Source organism: Microcebus murinus, chromosome 10, assembly GCF_040939455.1.
Source record: "Microcebus murinus isolate Inina chromosome 10, M.murinus_Inina_mat1.0, whole genome shotgun sequence".
Lineage (NCBI taxonomy): Eukaryota > Metazoa > Chordata > Mammalia > Primates > Cheirogaleidae > Microcebus > Microcebus murinus.
Genome location: NC_134113.1, coordinates 7,446,966 through 7,466,814, shown reverse-complemented (window position 1 = coordinate 7,466,814; position 19,849 = coordinate 7,446,966). Strand labels below are relative to the sequence as shown.

General features: G+C 44.6%; 1 protein-coding gene and 1 pseudogene across 1 annotated transcript in view; one reads left to right on the top strand and one right to left on the bottom strand.

Moving 5' to 3' along the window:
- ACO2 (aconitase 2) overlaps positions 1-19,849 on the top strand; it is a 48,709-nt gene that overhangs the window by 4,195 nt on the left and 24,665 nt on the right. The window contains exon 2 of the mRNA XM_076006965.1: positions 18,462-18,598. Within this exon, the coding sequence (XP_075863080.1) occupies positions 18,462-18,598 (137 nt within the window). The remainder of the gene's footprint in view (positions 1-18,461; positions 18,599-19,849) is intronic.
- LOC105858480 (dnaJ homolog subfamily A member 1 pseudogene) lies at positions 17,168-18,444 on the bottom strand (annotated as a pseudogene).

The window sequence follows — 19,849 nt, the reverse complement described above, 5'->3', positions numbered from 1 at the left end:
AAACAAGTAGAAAAATAAGAAAATTGTAGCTACTGAGTGCCATGAGGATTATAAAATAGGATAGGGAGGTAGAGAGAGTATGGGTGGCTTTAACTGGGGTGGCTGGGGAAGACCTCAGAAGAGTTTGAACTTTGATGATAAGAAGGCAGCTATTCAGCATGTTAGGAGGAGAGACTTCATGTAGAAAGAGCACGTGCAAAGAAAGCTCCTGAGATAGGTATGAGCTTAGTGTGTTGAGGCTAAGAACTAAGGTCAGTGTGGCTAAGGTGTCGTGAGGAGGGCGATGTCTGAGCAAGGGGGTGGGAAGCCAGGGTCATGTGGGCTTCGGTAAGGAAATTGAGTTTTACTCAAAATGTAGTGCAAATCCACCAGAAGGTTTTAAGCCAGGGAGTGACATGATCTGATTTAAGCTTGAGAAAAACCATCCAGGCTGCTGCATGGATGATGTGCCATGGAAGGTCAAAAGAGGAGGCAGGGTCCCCACTGGACTTGTCCAGGGAGTGGTAAAGGTGTCTGGGACAAGATAATGAGATGTGTTCAGAATCTGGATATATTTTGGAGGCAGATAGGTTGGATAAAGAATCTGAGAGAGGCTGGGCACGGTGGCTCACACCTGTAATCCTAGCACTCTGGGAGGCCGGGGGGGGGGGGGGAGCAAATTGCTCAAGGTCAGGAGTTCGATACCAGCCTGAGCAAGAGTGAGACCCCATCTCTACTATAAATAGAAAGAAATTAATTGGCCAACTAATATATATATAAAAATTAGCCAGGCATGGTGGCCCATGCCTGTAGTCCCAGCTACTCGGGAGGCTGAGGCAGTAGGATTGCTTTAGCCCAGGAGTTTGAGGTTGCTGTGAGCTAGGCTGACGCCATGGCACTCACTCTAGCCTGGGCAACAGAGTGAGACCCTGTCTCAAAAAAAAAAAAAAAAAAAGAATGAGAGAGAATAAGTGTGACTGTAGGTTTTGGGGCCTCAGTAACTGAGGCATGGGTGAACTTGAACTCAGTAGTAATGTGTTTGCATAGTGCTTACAAAACTTAGCTGAGTGCAGAGGCTAATTTATAAATTCTTGATCCTTTTACCCAACTCTCAAGTACCTTATTTCACAGGTGAGGAAGCAGGTGAGGTAAAGTGTTTTACCCAGGGGTCACACTTGAGTGTGAGCATTGTGTCTCAAGTGAGCCCTGTTCTCTTTGGTCTTATTGTGGTATTTGGTGTGTCTCCAAAAGTGCCATCTGGGAAGTATTTAAAACAAGTGTTCAGTCTTCAGTGGCCCTAGCTTTCTTTGACATGCCTGGTTTTCCCAGCACCTGGTTTGGAAGGCAGCGATGGCTCTGGGCCTCTCAGCATGAGGAGGGAAGGGACTGCAGGGAGGCTTCTTACAGTCTTTAACAAGCAGCACTTGGGGCCCGCAGCGATGGCTTCCATCTGTAGCCCTAGCTACTCAGGAGGCTTAGGTGGGAGGATTGCTTGACCCATATGTTCAAGGCTGCTGTGAGTTATGATCACACCACGGCACTCTAGCCTGGACAACAGAATGAGACCCTATTTCTGAGAAAAATAAGTAAATAACAAAATAAAACAGCACGTGGAATATCAGGAACTTTAGGGAGACTTCCTCTGCCACTGACTTACTGTGTCACTTCAGACAAAGTCTCAACTCTCTGTGGCCCTCGGGTTACACATCTGCAAAATGGAGTAATTAATATAATATCTACTAATATAGGATGGTTCTGAAGGCCTAACAATATTTGAAAAGTTCTTTAAACTCTGTTTAACGCTCTATAAAGATATGTGAATATTTTCTGATATTATTTTAGGAATAGGCCTTTTCTAACATTGAGAGTAGAGATAGTCTTTTCCTTCAGATTGTCCCAGACGGCCATGTAAAAGCTTGCTGTTTTGGAGGTCCCAAAAAGCATGGAGAATTTGTGTTCTTGGGTTAATTCTGCAAAGCCTAGACTAACTAGAGGAAAGGGCATCAGCTTTGGAGCCAGGTCTGGAACTCCACCTTGCTGTGTGACATTGGGCAAAATAGTTAACATTCCAGACCCTCAGTTTCCCCATCTGTAAAATGGGCACAGTGACTCCTGCCTCCCAGGGTAGTTGTGGTATGGTGTGTATAAAGTACTGGGGCAGTATATAGGCATTTGGGGAATGTTAGTCTCTATCTCCAGCCCCTGCAGATGGCCTGCAGCCTCCATTGCCCCAGCAGTTATCCTCAGCTCATGTTTAAAAATACCAGTTCTAGGGAAATTGCTTATTCCTCCCACCATCTCCTAGATAGCAGATAAGTAGTAGTTGTTCAAGAAAAACTTTTTGGTACTGCTCTAAGTGAGTTGGGGAAAGAAGTAGAAATGAATCTGCTGATTCCCTGTGTGTCTTTTTGTTTTTTTTTTGAGACAGAGTCTCACTTTGTTGCCTGGTATAGAGTGCTGTGATGTCAGCCTAGCTCACAGCAACCTCAAACTCCTGGGCTCAAGCAATCCTTCTGCCTCAGCCTCCCGAGTAGCTGGGACTACAGGCATGGGCCACTATGCCCGGCTAATTTTTTCTATATATTTTTAGTTGGCCAAAATTAATTTCTTCCTATTTTTAGTAGAGACGGGGTCTCGCTCTTGCTCAGGCTGGTTTCGAATTCCTGACCTTGAACTATCCGCCCACCTCGGCCTCCCAGAATGCTAGGATTACAGGCGTGAGCCACCGCGCCCAGCCAGGTTCCCTATTTTTTTATTCTCCTAGTTTAGGGGCAACATTAGGGAAGCAAGCTTTAGAATTATATTTGCAGTATTTTCATCATTAAATATTAAAGTTTGGGCCCTTGATGAATTTAGGCCCAGTGAATATTTCTGCTTTCACCCTGCAGAGATTGAGACGGCTTGTGATTGGGAGCTTTAATACTGTGGGCATTTGTGGGAAATACCAAAGAAGTATCAGGCTTTTCTTTAACACCCACCCCCTCCAACTTCTTCAGTGCCTTGTGGCTGGGCTCCTTCACCTTCTCCTGGACATTTGTGTTGTTATATGTAAGCATTCACTGTGTCACAACTGTAGTTGCTGAGAGAGCTACAGAGCTGATTTAAAACATGACCCTGCCTGTGGAAGAGCTTATATGCTGGTAAGGAAGAAATCTTTTAAATAACTTTACTACAACAGCCTAAAGCAAGGAGTAGGTAGGATTTGCTGGGTGGGGCTAAATACAGACTCAACTATCCATCCTGGAACACGAGGTAGTGGCACGTTTGGTCTGCCCGCTGCCATGGTATGGTAGAGACCTGCACAGATCTGGAGAAACAGAAGGACCACAGTAGCCACCATATATTGAGCGTGCAGGCCTGCTGTGCCAGTCACAGAACTAGATCTTGTCTTACAAATATTGCTTCGCTTGTCCTTCACATCAGCCCTAAGAAGTATATATTAATAACCTGGTTTCACAATGATGACACTGAGGCCCAGAGAGGTTAAATAGCTCACCTGAGGTTATAGCTAGTATGTAGCAGAGCCAGATTTTGACTGCCCATTTGTTTGATTACAGAACCCAGTCTTTCTACCACTGAGCCAAACGGTTTCCCCAGAGTACTCCCTTGGGGGTAGGAAGTATAAACTAAATATCTATAGAGTAGGCTAGATATGGGGGACCAGGTTCAGTTGGCTCCATGCCTGTTTGGGTGTGTATCCCTTTGGGACTGTGACTGCCCGCTGCTCTAATTACCAGTGAGGCTGGTGAGGGAGAGGCTAGAGGTGTGGGTCTCACAGAGGCAGCTTTATTCCTTGACTGAGCTTTGGGTCAGTCTCACAGGCTGCCTATTGAGCTTGCAGGGGATGTCCCTGGTGCAGGACTGCTGCCTGTGGGGCCCGAGCAGGGCCAGGGATTTCATGCAGTTCACAGTGTGCCTGGATTCTCTGCTGCTGATGCGGGCAGCAAAAGAGAATTAGGCAGATGAGTGAATCTACCAGTTGATTCCTTAAAGGAGCCCCCTACTGCCTTTGGTGCCCATTTAGAGGCTGTGACTTGGAGAAACATCGCTCCTTGCCCCCTTTCCAAGCCTCTGAAAAGGACTGCATCACTTTTGTTCCTGCCAGTTGCATAGCAACCAAGCTAGCTGATTGCCTGCTGGCAGGAGGGAATTGTTTAGCTTTGGATTCTTAGGAGAGGTGCCAGGCATCGCCTACCAGGAGTGGGAGAAAATTGTTAGAAGCCCTGCAGCGGAGTGTGGGAAGATGCCTCTCCTTGGGAGGGTGTTGACTGACATGGATTCCTGTGTTCCTTACTTAGATAGAGCCCACCTGAGCTTCCCTGCCAGGACTGGCTAGGCACTTAGTTGCTAAGAGCTGTGAGCCTGAAGACTGCTGAGGGCCATGGTTAGAAGAATCCAAGGTCTGACCCCACCTGAGACCCTGAAGTCATTCTTCTGGTGAAATGGGCTGCCTAATAAGGTAGTGAGCTCCCCACCATTTCACTTCTGAGATATGCTCTTCTGGTGCTTGGGACCTGCCCTGGGGCTGTGGTCTTTGGTAGCTGGGAAGGGAGAAGTGGAGGGCATAGTGGAAAAACAGCAGCCTGTAATCTTTTCTCCGGTACATGGGCAGGTGGTGTGTTAGTAGCAGCATCTCATACTCCCAGGAGAACTGAGTAATAGCAGCTTACATTTATTGAATGTCTGCCAGAACCCCAGCTGCTGAGCTCTATGCTTTTCTTATATTTTTTCCTTACAGGATGCAGTGTATTCCTAAATGCTCTCTTTTTCCTTCTCCATCCCAGTTCCCACAGGCAAACGCTAATAGGAATTTTGTGTTTATCACTCTAGACTTTTTTTCTCTATTTATAAACCATATATTGTTTCTAATCAGAAAGAGCAAATTGAGGCTCAGAAAGGGAAAGAATCTTATCTGAAGTTCCACAGCTAGGGAAACTGAGATTCCAAACCAGATCCCTCCAGCTCTAGAATGGATGGCATTTCTATGACTTGGCATTTGTCTTGGACTGTTTCCACAAATGCACTCTGACAGTCACTTGCTAAAGCAACTGTCTCAAGAGACCTGGTCTCCTCCTGGAGCCCAGCCTGTTTGGGCAGCTTAGCCACCTCCAGCTCCTCAGCCTGCTCTTATTGCTGGTCCCCCAACAGGCAGCCCTGGTGGATGCCTCACTAGACAAGGTGGATAGAATACTGCCCAAGAATATGTCAATCCCTTTGGATTGGACTGTTCTCTGGACACAAGTGGTTCCAAGGGAAGGCCTCCATCCTTTGGGAAGAGAGGTCAGTATGTTTGACCTTGGCCGAGTCAGGATGGGGTCAGAGTTTTAAGTGGGTACTCACGTGACATGCCATGGGACAGGCATTTTTCCATGTGCCTGGGCTCTGTGAACTGGCACTAATGGTTCACCACGGCCTCTGCCAGAGTACTCACAACTTGAGTTTGAAAGCACAGTGGAGGAGACTTGTGTTCAAATCATGGCTCTGCCTTCATCCATTTTATCTCTGAATATTTCTTGAACTTCGTGAACAAAGTGTCAGACATTATCCAAGGCTCAGAGTATATTGTGGTGACCAGAATAGACAATTTTTTGCCCTCATAGAGCTTATGTTTTAGTGGACTTCCCCTTTGAGTCAGTGTCTTCTCATCTAAACAAGGGACGAAATGACCTATAACAATCCAACTTGGCACAGTTGTTAGGAGGGTGACACAATATAGCCTTTGTCATCTTGCCAGGCAGTTCTTTCTTTCCTTTTTTTTTTTTTTTTTTGAGACGAGTCTTGTTCTGTTGTCAGGCTGGAGTACAGTGGTACAATCATAGCTCTGTACAACCTCGATCCCAAACTTCTGGGCTCAAGCAATCTTCTTGCCTCAGCCTCCGAAGTGGCTAGGACTACAGGTGTGTGACACCACATCAGGCTAATTTTATTTTTTGTTTTGGGGTTTTTATTTATTTATTTTTTGAGACAGAGTCTCACTCTGTTGCCCAAGCTAGAGTGCAATGGCATCATCATAGCTCACAGCAACCTTAAACTACTGGGCTCAAATGATGCTCCTGCCTCAGCCTCCCGAGTAGCTGGGACTACACAGGTGCACCACCACCATGCCCAGCTAATTTTTTCTATTTTTGGTAGAAATGGGGTCTCACTCTTGTTCAGACAGGTCTCCAGTGACCTCCTAACCTCAAGCAAACCTCCCACCTCTGTCTCCCAGAGTGCTAGGATTACAGACATGAGCCATCTCTGCTCGGCCACTCCTAGGGAGTTTTTTATTTTATTTTATTTTATTTTTATTTATTTTATTTTATTTTTTTGAGACAGAGTCTCACTTCATTGCCCAGGCTAGAGTGAGTGCCGTGGCATCAGCCTAGCTCACAGGAACCTCAAACTCCTGGGCTCAAGTGATCCTACTGCCTCAGCCTCCTGAGTAGCTGGGACTACAAGCATGCGCCACCATGCCCGGCTAATTTTTTTTTTCCTATATATATATTAGTTGGCCACTTAATTTCTTTCTATTTATAGTAGAGACGGGGTCTCGCTCTTGCTCAAGCTGGTTTCAAACTCCTGACCTGGAGCAATCCACCTGCCTCGGCCTCCCAGAGTGCTAGGATTATAGGCGTGAGCCACTGCGCCAGGTCACTCCTAGGGAGTTTTAATAGCTGTTGCTGGTTCTCACTGAAAAGACTTCACTAATATTCTCTAATACTGTGGTCCCCAATCCATGGCCTGAGGACCATTACTGGTCCAGTCCGTGATCTATTAGGAGGGAAGCTTCATCTGTATTTATAGCTGCTCCCCATCGCTCACATCACTGCCTGAGCTCTGCTCTTCCTGTCTCTTCCCCTCACCCCCATCTGTCATCCATGGAAAAATTGTCTTCCATGAAACTGGTCCTTGGTGCAAAAAGGTTGGGGACTGCTGGTCTAATACCAAAAATTTAAAGGTACCCTTTTCCCCGAACCCATACCAACATTTTATGTTGTAAATATTTAAGATTATGCCAATTACTTCTATATAATAGACAAGAAACATTCATGTTCTTAAAAAAACCTCTGTCTTCATTCTTTTGCTTCTTTAGCAAGCTAATGTGGACTGCAAATTGTAGAAAACAGCGTTGGTAGTGCTTAGAAAAAGTATTTATGGTTCTTTAAAAATAATTTTTCTGATTATTCTAAAAATGGTATGTGTATCAGTATTAAAGGTTCAAGATGATATAAATAGAGAAAGTTGGGATAGCTACTGTTAACCGCCAGCCGTCTCTTCCATTTTGATTTCTTTCATTCATTCATGTCTGGATCTGTACTTAGAATTGCCAGGAGACACTTGGAAGGTTAAGTATTTGGGCTCTAGAGCCAGGCTGCATTTGAGTGCTGGTGGTGGTGGTATTACTATATGTGCTACCTTGGGTGAGTTACCACCCTTCTCCAGTTTCCTCTTTTGTTAGGTGGGATCTCATCTTACCACAGTAGGGCTGTTCATCCAAAGAAAGTACTTACAATTTGGCATTCAGTAAAAAATTATTAAATAAGTGACTAGAGGCTAGGGAAGGGAGGGAAAAGAAGGGATAGGGAGAGGATGGTTAACAGACACAAAATTATAGCTAGATAGAAGGAATAGGTTCTAGTGTTCTGTAGGATGACAATAGTTAACAATAATGTATTGTATATTTTCAAACAGTAGAGAGGGTTTTGAATGTTCCCTGTACAAAGAAGTGATAAGTGTTTGCTGTGGCTGGTATGCTAATTACCCTGAGTTGGTCATTATACATTGTATACGTGTGTCAAAATAACACTCTGTATCCCATAAATATGTACAATTATTATGTGTCAATTAAAAAATAAATGTATAAATAAAAACTAAAGACCTCTTCAGGCACAAAGATATTTACCCTTTTCAGTAAAATACTTGAGGATGTGTTCCCTCAAAACAAAAGTGTAACCTAAGAAGAGAAAGCCATGGAAACTAAGAATCTGACTCAAGTGAGGGGCAGGGAATTCTCAGGATACTGATGGATGTGAGTTCCAGAGAGGTATTAGACCCTACTGGGGCACGAGTGAGAGGCCTCCAGGAGATGACAGGGCTGTTGGGTTTCTTGACACGTTCATCATGTTGAGAGTGTTGTAGCTGATGGAAAGTTTGAGAATGAATTTGTGATAAGTACACCAAAAGTGTTGAAGTTTGTTGTCTTTGGGACAGAGGAATGGTGGGATGGGACTTGAATGCTAGGTTCCTTGGTAATGATAATTTTTAACTTTTAATAATACGTCAATGTTACTTTGATCAAAATAAAATATTAAAGTAAAAACAAAAAAGTATTGAAGATTACTAATAAAGGTTATTATTGTTATCAGTGTTGTCTCTGCTCAGAAACTTCAGCTGTGACACCTATTCAGTGTGGGTACAGTGGGTGCCGTGGTGCCAGGGATTGTGGGGAGAGGTAGATGCAGCATGGACTAGTGTTTGGTGCTTCTTTTGGAGTCACTTAGTATTAAGTACCCACTTAATATCTGGGTACCTGGCTCCAGGCCAGGGGGTCTGGCAGAGGGATGGTGGTGGGAGATGGTCCTGGATGGGCTTCAGAGAGTCTATAAAATTGTGTGTTTTATGTATTTTCTAAGTTTTCTCTGTGAAATATGTCCTACTTTTTATAATGGAGGAAAAACCCTAATAAAGTTAATATAAAAAAGGTCTGCTTGTAGAATTTTACATATTACATATTTACATAATTGCTATTCTTTTGGAGCCCATTCAAGTTATTTTGTATCTCACAGTAACTCAGAATAACATTTATGTCACTTCATTCCTCACATGATACTGCATATATTCTCTTTTTCCAAATGAGGAAACTGGAGTGGAACCTGCTTGCGATCATGTAGCTAGTAAATGGTAGAGTTGGCCTTTGGAGCTAGATTTAAGGTCTTTTCATTGTGCTGCATTGTCTCTTATAAACCAAAGGTTAGAGTTCACGTTTTTTAGATAGTGAATCATACCCTCCCTACCTTGCTGGGTTTCCAGCCTGACCTTCTACCATTTCTTGTTTTTGTTTTTGTTTTTCAGCATATTATGGGGGTACAAATGTTAAGGTTATGTATATTGCCCTTGTCCCCCCACCCCGCTCGGGTCAGAGCTTCAAGCGTGTCCATCCCCCAGACGGTGCACATCGCACTCATTATGTATGAATATACCCATCCCCTCCTCCCCCCTTCCATCTGCCCAATACCCGATAAATGTTATTCCTGTACGTCCACTTAGGTGTTCATCAGTGAAACCAATTTGCTGGTGAGTACACGTGGTGCTTTGTTTTGTTTTTTACATCCACTATTTTAAATGATGTTGTAGCTCCTGCACATATCACTTCATGATTCTCTATATTCTTTTTATTTATCTAATTTTTTAATTTTTAAAACATTTTTTGTAGAGACAAGGTCTTGCCATGTTGCCTAGGCTGGTCTTGAACTCCTAGCCTGAAGCAATCCTTCTACCTCAGCCTCCTGAAGTGCTGGGATTACAGGCATGAATCACTACCCCCAACTTCTCTATCTTTCTATATATATATCTGTTCTTTGCCTTATAAACACTGTCTATCCTTCACAGCCCTGCTCAGGCACTCCCTTCTCCATGCCAGCTTGCCAAGATATCCCAAGAGTTCATTGTTCCCTGTGCTCCACTCCTGCCCTTTGTGTGTGTGTACTTCTTTGCAAAGGTTACAGTGGGTTTTTGCATTTATGTGCTGACATTGGCCAGACTCAGGTATGTTGGTGGAGGGACTGTCCCATCTTCTTGGTACCTGTGTCATTGCTTGGCACATAATAGATGCTCAAGTCTTAAGACAAATGTGCTGCTAGGAAGAAGGTTACATGATAAGCCACCATTAACCTATTCTAATACTTTTGCCCTTCTCAGATGCATTATCTACATAGCAGCCACAGTAATTTTTATTTTTAATGCAAATCTGATCCTGTTATGATCCTGCTTTAACTTTCAGTGGCTTCCCAGTAAACAATTAACATGTCCTACTGTCAAGCTAACACACACTTACAAGACAAAGCCAAGGCCTGATTGGACCGGTAAAGATACAACAAGCCACTTTCATATTCAGACAGTTTATTACTTTTCATAGTGAAAGGAGGAATAAGCCACAAATGCAGCTCCTTGGTCCTTTCCCCAGACAACAAAAAGGATGCTGATGACTGCATGTCAAATTGTGGCATACCCTGTTGCCAAGAGCCAAATCCAGACTGCAGCTAAGGAAGTTTATCTTCTGCAGCTCTAGTCTGAGGGGGCCAAGGCCAAAAGCTCCACACCTTATCTGAACCCAGAGGCCAGAAGAAACTGTACTGACAGCTTCCCCAGAGATTAGGAGGCAAGTGGGAGAGGCCTCTTCCTTCCATGTTCTAAGGGATTATAAGGTGTTCTGCCAAGACTCAGATAAGCTGTGGCTCAGAGTTGTTAAGGCACCATTGTGTAGCTTCTATACCTACAAGGTCCCTTGTGATACCTGGTTCCTTTTTATTTAGCCTTATTTTCTGCCATTTCCACTGTACTTTGCTACAGCCAAGCTGCTTTCCTCTTTCAGATACAAGTGCTTTCTTGCCACAGGGCCCTTGCACATGCTATTCCAACTTCTAGGTTCCCTGGATTTCTTCCTGTAAAGCCCATTTTATTGCCTTGGCTAATTCCTAATAATCTTTTGGTTCTCACATTAAACATCATTTTCTTGGAGAAACCCTTCCCAAATTCTAGATTAGTCTCTCCAGCTTTATGCTGTTATAGCTGCTTGGCTTTGCTTTCATAGCACTTCTCTTACATAGTCCCTCAAGTGTTTACTTGATACTCGTCTATTCCCTTAAACTGTAAGCTCCTTGAGGGCAGAGACTGTGTCTGTCTTCTTTACCTGTTTAATTCAGGCACCACAGCACAAAGTTGGGACTGGATAAATATTTAATGAAACAGTAACACCTTAGTTTATTTTTATTTTTTGAGACAGAGTCTCTGTTGCCCAGGCTAGAGTGCTGTGGCGTCAGCCTAGCTCACAGCAACCTCAAACTCCTGGGCTCAAGCAATCCTTCTGCCTCAGCCTCCCAAGTAGCTGAGACTACAGGCATGCGCCACCATGCCCAGCTAATTTTTTCTCTATATATTTTTAGTTGGTCAATTAATTTCTTTCTATTTTTAGTAGAGATGGGTGTCTTGCTCTTGCTCAGGCTGGTTTTGAACTCCTGACCTTGAGCGATCCACCCACCTTGGCCTCCCAGAGTGCTAGGATTACAGGCTTGAGCCACTGCACCTAGCCAACACCTTAGTTTAAATTGGGGATGTAGTGTGGTGGAAAAAGCATTAACTTAAGAATTGGGTGGCTTGAATTCTCCTAACTGCTGTTAACTAGGTATCTGACCTTGGGCATTTGTTTGCTCATCTGTCTTATGAAGAAAAAATTCTTGTTGATCTGGGGTTCTGATAATCTATGATTCTAGATGAGCCATCTATTTAGCAGAGCTCTGGAGGGATGGGATCAAGGATGAGTACCCAGCTGCCTGCTTGACCTCTCCACTTGGGTGTCAGACCAGTGTCAATAACCAAAGCCTTTTACAAATCTACATAGTGACCAAGCTAGGAGGCCAGACCTCTGGACTCCCAGGCCCAGGATGTTTCCTGTTGGCCCCTACTGTATTGTTTATCAGAGTTGGTATTTAGGCACGAGGAGTTTAGTTATGAATAAACAGACAATCCTCCCCACGGGAGCTTATAGAGTTAGGAAGAGGTGAAAGGGCATATGTATTAGGAGGTTCTGATTGGGCTGGGGTTCAGGGATGGGTTCCCTGAGAAAATGAAATTTATTTGGAGTTTGAAGGATCAATGGACATTCCCTAGACAAAGGGCATTTTGAGAATGGAGTAAGCAGAGAACATTTTAAGCAGAGGAAACAGCATGTGCAAACGCCCTGTGGCAGGTCCCTTTAGAATTTGTACTGGCCAAGGAAGTTCATCATGTTCAGTGCTCTTGAGGAAGGCAGATTCTGAATTATTCAGAGATACCACTGCTGGGGCCCCTTAAACAGAGGGGTTTCAGTGGGATGGAGGCTTTCTAAGGCAAATTCAAATAAATTACAAATGATCTAAAGGAGAGAAGAAAGAGAGGCGCCTAAATAAATCAGCTTGGAGTTTTGGAATGACTCGTTCAAAGTTAAAAGGAGGGCAAGTAACCAAGGAGGAATACTACAGAGCAGCTGGAATACAGCCGAAGGGGGCCAAATGAGCTAAGTCTTCTGAAAAATGCTAATCAACCAAAAGGTCCTTTAGAGCTTTGTTTGCAGTAAGAAAAACAAGAAGAGGCATGTTGGTTTGGGCAGGATCCAGAGAAGGAACACAGCTTCACCACTTCTAGTTTTGCATGCATCTCCTCTATGAAGGAAAACAATACTGTATAACACACACTGAGCACTTACACTGTGAACAGGCCATGTGCCAAGCACTTTATGTAGATTGTCTATTAACACTATGAAGTTTATCTTTATTTTCTTTATGGCAAAACTAAGATTCGCGGAGGTTAAATAACTTGCCCGTGGTCACAGCAGGTAAGTGGTAGAGCTGGGTTGGGCAATCTGACTACAGTTTTTCAGTCCGAACTATCACACTGTGCTGGGAAAGGATGGGCTATGTGAGGTAAGGAGGACTGGCCCAGCATCTAGAGGTGGCACAGTCTAGGAGAAGTGGTCCCTCTCGGAAAGGGAGAGATCTGAGCTCTCGCATCCTGGATTCACTGCATACCAGATATATGAGTTCTTTTTTTTTTTTTTTTTTCCTTTTTGAGACACAGTCTCACTTTGTTGCCCAGGCTAGAGTGAGTGCCGTGGCGTCAGCCTAGCTCACAGCAACCTCAAACTCCTGGGCTCAAGCCATCCTGCTGCCTCAGCCTCCCGAGTAGCTGGGACTACAGGCATGCGCCACCATGCCTGGCTAATTTTTTCTATATATATTTTTAGTTGGTCAATTAATTTCTTTCTATTTTTAGTAAAGACGGAGTCTCACTCAGGCTGGTTTCGAACTCCTGACCTTGAGCAATTCGCCCGCCTCAGCGAATTGCTAGGATTACAGGGCTGAGCTACCACGCTGGCCAGTTTGTCGTTTTTTACATATGAGAGATAGGTGGCCCATAAATGAATGATACTTAGTGTTTTAGTCCATTTTGTGTTGCTAAAACAATACCATATACTGAGTAATTTATTAATATAAAGAAAAGACTTTTTTTGGGGGGGAGACAAGAGTCTTGCTCTGTTGCCTGGTCTGGAAAGTACCATGGCGTTAGCCTAGCTCACAGCAACCTCAAACTCCTGACCTCAAGCAATCCTCACTCCTTGGCCTCCCAGAGTGCTAGGATTACAGGTGTGAGCCACTGCGCCCGACCAAAGACATTGATTTCTTACAGTAGTGGAGGCTGGGAAGTCCAAGCCCAAGGGCCCACATCTGGTGAGGGCCATCATGCAATGTTATCCTGTGGCAGAGGGTGGAAGGGCAAGAGCATGCCAGAGAGAAGGGAGGAAAGGGGATGGACTTAGCCTTTACTCAGCAACCCACTCCCCTGATAACTGACCCACTCCTGCAATGATGGCATTAATCCATACTTAAGAGCAAAGCCCTCATGACCCAGTCACCTCTTAAAGGTCCCACCTTTCAACACTGCTGCACTGGGGATTAAGTTTCCAGCACATGAAGTTTGAGAGACACATTCAGACAGATCATAGCACATGGTGGCCTTGCCTTTTAAGTCGGTCTACAGGCTAAACATATTAATATGGCCAAACTCTTCAGAGACATTCCATGCATTTTAAACCCCTCACAGTACTGCTGTGAAGCAAGGCTGAGAATTTCCCTGTGCAGATGTGAAAAGCAAGGCCCCCAAGAAGTTACGGAAGTTGGCTAAAGACTCAAAGCCAAGCCAACACCTTTTGCTTTTTTGTTGCATTTAATAGTGAATGTTCCATCCTTATTGAATAAACCTGAGCTGTCTCATGTGGCAGTTTAAATTTATTTGCAATTCAGTAGCACTAAAAACTTTGTTTCTGGCTGGGCTCACACCTGTAATCCTAGCACTCTGGGAGGTCGGGGTGGGTGGATCATTTGAGCTCAGGAGTTTGAGACCAGCCTGAGCAAGAGCGAGACCCAGTCTCTACCAAAAATAGTTAATTGGACAGCTAAAAATATATAGAAAAAATTAGCTGGGCATGGTCGCACATGCCTGTAGTCCCAGCTACTCAGGAGGCTGAGGCAGAAGGATCACTTGAGCCCAGGAGTTTGAGGTTGCTGTGAGCTAGGCTGACGCTACAGCACTCACTCTAGCCCGGGCAACAAAGTGAGACTCTGTCTCAAAAAACAACAACAACAAAAAACGTTTCCATTGGCCACATTTTACACATGGCTAGTGGCTGCCATATTGGACAGTGCAGATCTAGAACATGTTTGTTGTAGCACAAAGTCCTCTTGGACAGTACTGGCTGTTAGGAACAGAGACTTTCACATAATTGGAAAGCAGAGCAGTATTGTGGTCAAGGATGAAGCATGTAGGTGATTTCAGTTGTTACTAACACCACGAAGTTTATCTCTGTTTGGGGAGGGGCTTAGGGAGTTAAGTGACTTGCTGGGGCAGCAGCAGGCCAGTGGGTCAGTCTGGCTTAGTTTGAGTCCCACTTACTACCATGAGACCTTGGTCATTCGTCCTCCATGCAAGCCCCAGTGTCTTCTCTAGGAAAATAGGGTAATCATGGGAGCTGATTCACTGGGTGGCTGTGAAGATTAGATGATATAATATATTCGAGGTGCTTAGCACCATGCTTGTCTCAAAATAGGTACTCCATAAATACTTTTTGTTTGCCCATAAGTTGTGTCCTGTATCAACATATTTTGTCCTTTTCCCCCCCATCAGCATTATTTCTTAAGTCTGTTTTTACCTAAAGATGTATTGATATATAGTCCATAGTTTACTTATTTTATTTTTTATAGAGACAGAGTCTTACTCTGTTTCCTAGGCTAGAGTACAATGATGTGATCATAGTTCACTGCAGCCTCCAACTTCTGGACTCAAGTGATCCTCCTGCCTCAGCCTCCTAAGTAGCTAGGACTATAGTCCGTGGCACCACACCCAGCTAATTAAAAAAAAAAAAAGTTTTTTTTTTATTATTATTACTTCATATTATGGGGTTACAAATATTGTTAGGGTTACATATCTTGGCCCTGACCACTCCCCCCAAAAAAAAGGTGGGGTTTTTTTTGTAGAGACATGGTCTTGCTGTGTTGCCCAGGCTGGTCTCGAATTCCTGGCCTCAAGTGATCCTCCAACCTTGGCCTCCCAAAGTGCTGGGATTACAGATGTGAACCACTGCACCTGGCACTTGTTTTTATTTCTAAGGAAACAAGCTTAGGACAGTTAATTTGTAAAAATAAAGAAATAGATCTGTATATAAACATTGGAAAGATGTCTAAGGTATGTTAATACATGAAAAGGCGAGATGCAGAACAGCTTGTGTGATTCTCTGTTTATGTAAAGGACCCACAGGGGGCTGTGTGTGTGTACGTAAACGCACAAGGGTAAGTAATAGAAGCCACACTCGGTACTTTGTATAATCTTTCCTGATCCTCACAGTAGCTCTATGAGGAAGTGAGTGCTGAGAGAGGTCAAATTGTCCAAGACCAGTCAGTAAGTAGTGAGGCAGTCTCTGTCAGACACAAGGTCACTGCCACTCCACCCCTCTGTACCGGGCTCCTCCCGCTGTCGCAGGGGTGGTAGTTACCGCTGCCGCTGAATGTGCTGTGTTCTCTGCACTGGCACTGTGAAAGTCCTTGGATGTGCCATTGGTGGGGTTTGAGCTGGAGGGCAAGCAGATGGGAAATGAGGAGGTCACCCCTTTAGGGTGGATGATGGCTGGGGGTGCTGTTTCAGAATGTGGCCTGTTCTTACTCCTAGGTGACCTGAACAGGGAATGACAACTGTGGACCCAAACTGGGTTCACATGCTAAGGTTAGCAGGTTTGCATTTACATATTCAGGTGACACAAAGAAGGGAGCCTGGGGTAGTGGCTTCAGCTTTGCCTCTTCCCTTACCCAAGGGTATGACCCTCTGAGTGGAGAACAGCAACCACCTGGAAGGGAAGCAGCTTTTCCTTTCCTGCTGTCATTTCTTTGGATTCATTTATTCTTCCCTGGTCACAATGTTCCCTGTGAAGGCTGTCATCCATGGTTTAAAATTAGCTAACACAGACCCCATCATAACAATCATTTACCTATTGTGGCATAACAAATGCTTCCAAACTTAGAGGCTTAAAACAACAATAAACATCTCTTACAGTTTCTGTGAGCTAGGAATTTGGAAGTGGCTTGGCTGGTTGGTTCTGCCTTGGGGTTGCTGAAGAAGTTGCAGTTAAGATGTCAGCCAGGGCCACAATTATCTGAAGGCTTGGGTTGGGGCTGGAGCGTTCGCTTGCAAGATGGCGCTGGTTATTGGTAAGAGGCCTGTGTTCGTCTCTAGGTCAGCCTCTCCCAGGACTGCTTAACAACATGGTGACTGTCTACCCCCAGAGCAATCCAAGAGAGGGAGCGAGCCAGGCAGAAGTGGTCCTTTTTATGACCTAATCTCAAAGTCACATAGCATAGCTTGTCATCATTAGCAGTAAGCTGACAAGTCCACCACGCATGCAAGGCGTGGGGAATTAGGCACCACCTTTTGAAGGAATGAACATCCAAAGCTCATGCACGGGGTTTTCCTCGTTCATTCTTTCGCCTATTCAGCAAATATTTATTTAATCTCTAGTATGCGCCAGGTAGTCCAGATACAGAGATAAATAAAGCTTGATCTCACCCCTGAAGGAACTTACAGTGTACATAGAATAGCAGCTATAATTTGGGTGGCGCTTTACAGCTTAATGAGAGCTCCCACAGTTGGTCTTACTTAACCTCCCAGTACCCCGTATGATCACTAGAGCTGGTTATAGCCTCATTTCCTGTCTCCTCTTGGACTTCGACAATGGGAAAATTTCTTACATTTATACAACTTACATGATAGAACTTGATTTTTTTTGTTGTTCAGTTCTTACATTTGTGTTTATTAATTTAACTTTTAAAACACTACTATAGTTGAATATTATAAGAAAAACAATAGCAAGTAGTGAGCGTATTATGATTATAGACCTTCACTCATTCACCACTGCATATAAAATGTCAGCAGTGAGTGTCCTTCACTGGCCTCCTTAAGAGGTTTGACACTGAACACCACCTCTGGGATGATGTTCATCATCCTCATATGCTTCTCCATTGTAATGGCGCCGTCTCTCTTGATTTGGATCAAAGTCCACGAGTTCTACTTGATCCATTTCATCAGTCTCTTCTACTTCCTTCCTCTCAGGTAGGAGTTTTTCCAGCAAAGACAGTTTATCAGGAGAAAGAAAGCCATTTGCAGGAAAATTTACCTTAAATTCGATGATTAGGCAACCCTTTTCATATGGTCTACAATAAATTGGCATGGCTTCATTTAGCACACACTTGATATCTCCATGCTTGACAATTTGACCTGGATGAGAGGTGATGACTATGGGTTGGTTGTTAAGAGTAGATATTGGCTTTTGGAAGCCACATAATGCTTCAACCAGCTATATGTCCATACACATGAAAAGGTCTTCTCCTCATCGAGTAAAAATAGCACGGTACTTCTGATCTAACACAATGATAATATCTCCGGGCTCTAGTCCTGGTTCGTGGTCTCCTTCACCATGGAATGTTATCTTCTGGCCATCTTTCATGCCTTTGTCACTATGAACTTCTAGAATCTTCTTTTCTCAAACTATCTTCCATTGCAGCTTTTACATCTATCTTTAGGACTGATCCGTAGAACTTGATTTTGATCCTAGCAATTCTGCCTATAAATGCTTTGCACATTTTCTTTTATCCCAGCTATGTTTCTCGTGACTGCTGTGTCATCCCTGTGCTGCAGATGAGCAAACAAAGGCTGCAGACACTGAACAGTGTTTGACATTTTGTTTTATTTATTTATTTATTTATTTTGAGACAGAGTCTCGCTTGTTGCCCAGACTAGAGAGAGTGCCGTGGCGTCAGCCTAGCTCACAGCAACCTCAAACCCCTGGGCTCAAGCAATCCTCCTGCCTCAGCCTCCCGAGTAACTAGGACTACAGGCATGCGGCACCATGCCCAGCTAATTTTTTCTATATATATTAGTTGGCCAATTAATTTCTTTCTATTTATAGTAGAGACAGGGTCTCACTCTTGCTCAGGCTGATTTTGAACTCCTGACCTGGAGCAATCCGCACACCTCGGCCTCCCAGAGTGCTAGGATTACAGGCTTGAGCCACCTCACCCGGCCATGTTTGACATTTTAATTCCTCAACTTTTTTTTTTACCATAATGAGCTGTCCTCAGTATAGTGAAAAGGGTAGACTTCCCTAAGTACTGCATTGACAGTTGCCATTGTCTTTCTTCTTGCAGAAAGCCCTGGGTGTGCGGCAGTATCATGTGGCCTCAGTCCTGTGCCAACGGGCCAAGGTGGCCATGAGCCACTTTGAACCTAATGAGTACATCCGCTATGACTTGTTAGAGAAGAACATTAACATCATTCGCAAAAGGTAAGGCTGCAAGTGGCAGCTTGTGGTGACTACTAAAGGTGCTGCTTCTGCTCCCTTTCAGGCAACCTAGGAGGTGTTTGGGGAAGGATGGTTCATGACGGTGGCGGGTTAAGGTATTCAGGGCACAAGGGTCCCTGGTGAAGAAAGGCATTCTGGTTTGGTGGTAGAACCTCTGCCCTCTCTGCCAAGGAATAATCTGTGTGTTATCAGAAGCCGCCAAATGAGCCATTCCAAGGTCTCAGGTGCGCTTTGGTGCTGTGATCTGAACCTCCCAACCTTTTCAAGGCAGGCTGCTGAGCCTGGGCCAGCCCTCTGTCAACGGTTAGACACAAGGGCTGGAGAATCATTTGTATTTCCTCTAAAGTGCACAGGCACAGAGGAGTGCTCAGGCCTGAGACTCAGAAGAAAACTAAGGTGGGATCTTCAGCATGTCTTTTTCCTGGGCCTAATTTTCCTCACATAAAATGAATGGTCAGTTTTGCTCTGCTGTCCTGTGTGCCAGCTCCTGGGCTAGATGCTGCCACCAGAAGGATGAATAAGGTACCACACAGGAGGATGAGAAGTGGGGACTGGCAGTACACACCAGCTGGGACTGCCCTCGGAACTTGAACCACTGCAGACAGGGCTATGCCCTTGCCTATCTGGTGGCTTCTTTGATACTGATGGTCGTAAACCTGGGAGGAGCAGATGTGAGTGTATCCGTTGTACAGCCAAGCCTCAGGTGGAGCAGCAACCTGCCCAAGGCCACTCGGTGCGTGAGTGGTGGTAGCTCGTCTTTGTGTCCTTATCCAGGGCTCTAACCACTATCCCATACTACCCCCTCTCACCACTTTGCTTCCTATTTAGTGGTATCCTCACTTCAGTTTTGAGGGTAGGGACTATCTTAATCTTTATCTCCAATAGCCTCTAACAAAGCATCACCTAGTTACAGTGACAACCTGTTAACTGTTCATCAAGGACAGGTGTATTAATAGTAGCTACCCATTGAGTGGTTGCCCCTAATTCAAGCCCAGGGTTTCTCAACCATGGCTCTAATGACCATGTGGCCAGCCAACTCCAGCCTCCCAGTGTTTGTCTGGCATTCTTGTGGGTTTCATCCAGGCTGCACATTAGGATCCCCTGGCAAGCTTTTTTTTTTTTCTGAAACAGAGTCTCACTCTGTTGCCCAGGTTAGAGTGCTGTGGTGTCAGCCTCCCTCACAGCAACCTCAAACTCCTGGGCTCAAGCAATCCTGCTGCCTCAGCCTCCCGA